Below are 2875 nucleotides of genomic sequence, written 5' to 3'. Positions count from 1 at the left end.
CATGGCTTAAAGTACAACTTTAATACTGATGGTATTCAAATTTACCTCTCTAGACCAGATTCTGCTCCTCTGCCCCCAAATTCCAGAGTGTCTATGAGATATATACTCCATCTTCTCCTTCTGCTTTTTGATACTCAACGTGATGAAAACTGAATCAAACATCTCACTCATTTCCTACTATGGCTATTATTCACAGTTAATGGGTCCACACTTTCCCAGTTTTACAGGTCTGCAGCCTAATAATCGTTTTATTCCTCCCCACATTTAAAATTGCAGCTCCAACTTTCTCCTCCAACCTAAAAACATTTCTTAAATCTTTTCTTTTCCTAGTCTTGAGTCAACCAATAATGCCCTCCTCATCTCCCACATAAACTATTGTAACATCCTTTTTTGTGACCTCCCATCTAACATTTTTGCATTTTGCACTCCTCCAATTTGCCTTCAGCTTCACAGTTAATCTGAGACACCCTTATTTTCAACTTTGCTACCTATTTCTCACCAAATTGATTTCCAAATTTTCAAATATTGACAATGACATACAAGTCTGTCTACAACCTCCATATAGGTCTATCTTAATTATTACCTTTCCATGTGTAATCTCTGGTCCTTACAAGACTTCCTTATTTGCTCTCTTTATGTTAGCCTCTCATGCAATTGCGTCAAAGTTTCTCCTGTGCAGCTCCCATAATCTCACACTCGTTACCCTAACACAGAGTCATCACCACCATTGAAACAAAGCAAACCTAAATCCCCATAAAAAAAACACTAGGCCAAACCTGCTGATGCTACAATAATGTAATAATTATATATAACTATGCATTACAAGGAAAGAGCAATAGCATTGTGTGATAGCCAGAAGAGTCACATTTTACCTTGGAAAACCCAACCCCAAACCCAACGACGGAGCAGGAGTAAACAAAACGTAAAAAATTATAGTTGCAAAATCATCAAGATGTGTATATGACCTCTCTTGGTAACTTCCTAATTATTTATTCATTTCATGTCCATCCTTTACCCTTAAGCTTTCCAGACACAAAATGACGGTATCTTATTTAATATGCAATTTTTTTAAAAAAATTATAATTTTGGTTGTGCTTTTATCTCCAAAATTAAAATGTTTATTATAATCATCATATACGTATGAATATCATCTCCTACTCCGAATTAGTGATTGACGGGATCACTAAAAGAAAAAAGAAGTGTCCACCCCCGTTTAAGGTTCCTTTCAAAGGTTTAAAATTAGGGCTCGAGAGCTGTAAGCAATGCTTCTGATTTCTAAGTTAATTTATAATAAATATTCTGTATATTCTTTTTCTAGCATTTTGTCTAGATCTTAGATCTTGGAGAAGAAGATGCATTCTAACCAGACAATTGTCAAATACTTCATCATGAAAGGGATCACTGATGTTCCAGAGCTTCAGGTTCCAATTTTCCTCCTGGTTCTTTTTATTTATCTCATAACCCTTGGTGGTAACGTGGCTCTTCTCTTCTTGGTTTGTCTTGATCGTCGTCCCCATAATCCTATGCATTTTCTCCTGGGTAACTTGTCCATTGTGGACTTGTCTTGTTCCACTGTCACTCTTCACAAGATCTTATCAAGTTTTGTCACCCGGGACAAGGCTGTTTCTTATACTTCTTGCATGATACAAATGTACATGTTTGGTTCGTTGATGGGTCATGAACTATTAATATTGGCTGCTATGAGCTACGACCGTTACATGGCAATCTGTAACCCTTTACGATATCACATGGTTATGAATACAAGAAGTTGTAGTCTATTGGCTTCTATATACTGGATGTGGGGATTTTTACAAGTCATTCCACCAGTTGGGATCTTATGCAGCTTCTCTTGCTATTCATCCTTTGAAATCAACCACTTTTTCTGCGACATTGTTCCACTGATGAGAATTTCTTGTGACGACACTTCCTTCTTAGAAAAGTTGTTCTTCATAGAAGGTTTGCTAGTTTTGAACCTGATTCCTTTTCTTCTCACTTTTATCTCTTATGTTTTTATAATTAATACCATATTGAAGATACGGAGCGGCATTGGAAGACACAAGACCTTCTACACATGTTCCTCTCACCTGACGTCCTTCATCTTGCTCTACACAACCCTCATTGGACAATATCTCACACCAAACCTAAGGAACACCTTGGAATCTAAAAAATATTTTTGCTCTTTTCAATACAGCTGCTGTCCCTATGTTAAATCCACTAATCTATAGCTTGAAAAATAAAGATGTGAAAAAATCTTTCAGATGGAGCATGGGACAGGCGAAACAATATTTATCTGTATGCTCTATGCATTTTTTATCTGTTATAACTAATAGTTCAGAGTCTAGGTTACATGTAAGATAATGACTAAACTGTGTTTCTAGGGTCAGGTAGGGGCGAGTAAAGCCAATGAGTTGCTGAGATAAAAGGCAAGTTGTAAATGCGCAGAATGAAAATGGTAATTTAAAAAAATATGTAAAAATGTAGAAAGTTAGAAGAGCAATTATATCAAAGCTTTTTGACACAGATTTCCAAAATGTTGAAAGAAAATAATGGACAACTGTAGATACTTATTTCACAACCTCAAAAATTAAGTATACAGGCAGAAAAAAAGAATGATCTCCTTGTTATTTTGTGGGGAATTTGGAATTCCAAGGGGTACATTCTTGAAGTAGAAAAACCTCACTTCTAGGGACTTTAAGATTGAAGGTCAAGAAGATCGAAATCAAAGGTTGGAGGAACTCTATGAAAGAAGACTTTCCGTTCTCGAGATGTAAGAGGGAGTGCTTAAGTTTAGGAATTTGCTTCTAATTCTAAGAACCTTCACTTCACGGCCCAAACCTTATTTGATGATTGTGTTTTTCTCCTACTGTGCCTATCC

At 36.3% G+C, this 2875-nt stretch overlaps 1 protein-coding gene across 1 annotated transcript; it reads left to right on the top strand.

Annotated features, from left to right (window-relative positions):
* Positions 1-1352: 1352 nt before the first annotated feature.
* Positions 1353-2358, top strand: LOC143803799 (olfactory receptor 5B12-like). The gene is given in 2 exon segments (XM_077281567.1): positions 1353-2168; positions 2170-2358. Coding segments are annotated over 2 exon segments (1005 nt in total).
* Positions 2359-2875: the final 517 nt, after the last annotated feature.

Source organism: Ranitomeya variabilis, chromosome 2 (assembly GCF_051348905.1).
Source record: "Ranitomeya variabilis isolate aRanVar5 chromosome 2, aRanVar5.hap1, whole genome shotgun sequence".
In the NCBI taxonomy this organism is placed as follows: Eukaryota; Metazoa; Chordata; class Amphibia; order Anura; family Dendrobatidae; genus Ranitomeya; species Ranitomeya variabilis.
This window is presented reverse-complemented; position numbering and strand designations above follow the sequence as displayed.